This window comes from Aureococcus anophagefferens, assembly GCF_000186865.1.
Source record: "Aureococcus anophagefferens unplaced genomic scaffold AURANscaffold_175, whole genome shotgun sequence".
In the NCBI taxonomy this organism is placed as follows: Eukaryota; class Pelagophyceae; order Pelagomonadales; family Pelagomonadaceae; genus Aureococcus; species Aureococcus anophagefferens.
Genome location: NW_008705717.1, coordinates 10,726 through 11,857, shown reverse-complemented (window position 1 = coordinate 11,857; position 1,132 = coordinate 10,726). Strand labels below are relative to the sequence as shown.

The window sequence follows — 1,132 nt, the reverse complement described above, 5'->3', positions numbered from 1 at the left end:
ACTACGACCGGCGCGTCCGCGTGGCCCCGAACCACACGATGACGCACGTGCTCAACTTCGCGCTGCGCGAGGTGCTGCTGGGCGGCAGCGAGGGCGCCAAGGCCGACGCGGAGAAGACGGGCGTGGACCGCTGCGCGCAGCGCGGGTCCTACGTCGACGACGAGCGGCTCCGCTTCGACTTCGCGTGGGACGCGCCGCTGACGGCGGACCAGCTCAAGGCCGTCGAGGCCATCGTCAACGAGACCATCGCCGCGGGCTTGGTCGTCGACGCCGTGGAGACGCCTTTGGACGCGGCCATGGCCGTCGAGAGTTTGCGCCTGTGTGCAAATCAACCAGTGAGCTGGGACGTCGGGGCCAAACTTCAGAATTCTCTAGCTCGGTCAAATCGAAGTCGATTTGGCTGATTTTTGGACGAATCGATCGCTCTCGTCGAGTTCTCGAAGCACGGCAGAAAGTCTCGCGTCAAAACATTCGAATACGCGCACATTGAAGTCGGGTTGAAGATTTGATTTGCACACAGGCCTCCGCGCGATGAAGGGCGAGGCGTACCCCGATCCCGTCCGCGTCGTCGCCGTCGGCGCGCCCGTCGCGGACGTCGTCGCGGCGCCGAGCGGCGCCGCCTGGCGGGGCATGTCCGTCGAGCTCTGCGGCGGCACGCACGTGCGCAACACGAAGGACGCCGTGGGCTTCGCGCTGCTCGAGGAGAACGGCATCGCCAAGGGCGTGCGCCGCGTCGTCGCGGCGACGCGCGAGAAGGCCGCGGCGGCCCACGCGGCGGCGACGGAGATCCGCGAGCGGCTGGCCATGCTCGGCGCCATGCCCCTGGCGACGCCGGAACACATCGCGGCCGTCGGCGAGACCGTCAAGGCGCTGAAGCTCGACGTCGACGCGGCCACCATGCCGCAGCACGAGAAGATGGCCGCGCGCGAGGAGGTGCAGAAGCTCATCGCGGGGCCCCTCAAGGCGGCCCAGAAGGCCGACGCGAAGAAGAAGGCCGACGCCGCCGTGGGGGCCTTCCAGGCCTTGGCGGCGTCGAACGCGTCCGGCGCCGTCGCCGCGCGCGTCGACTTCGGCGCGGACGCCAAGCTCTGGCAGAAGCTCCAGAAGTCGACGCTCGCCAAGGTCGCGCCGG

At 69.2% G+C, this 1,132-nt stretch overlaps 1 protein-coding gene across 1 annotated transcript; it reads left to right on the top strand.

Moving 5' to 3' along the window:
• Nucleotides 1–11: 11 nt before the first annotated feature.
• On the top strand, nt 12–269 carry AURANDRAFT_17832 (hypothetical protein; the record flags this gene model as incomplete). The annotated part of the gene is made up of 1 exon (XM_009044188.1): nt 12–269. A coding segment is annotated over one exon (258 nt), but the record flags the coding sequence as incomplete, so codon positions are not given.
• Between the last annotated feature and the right edge of the window lie 863 nt (nt 270–1,132).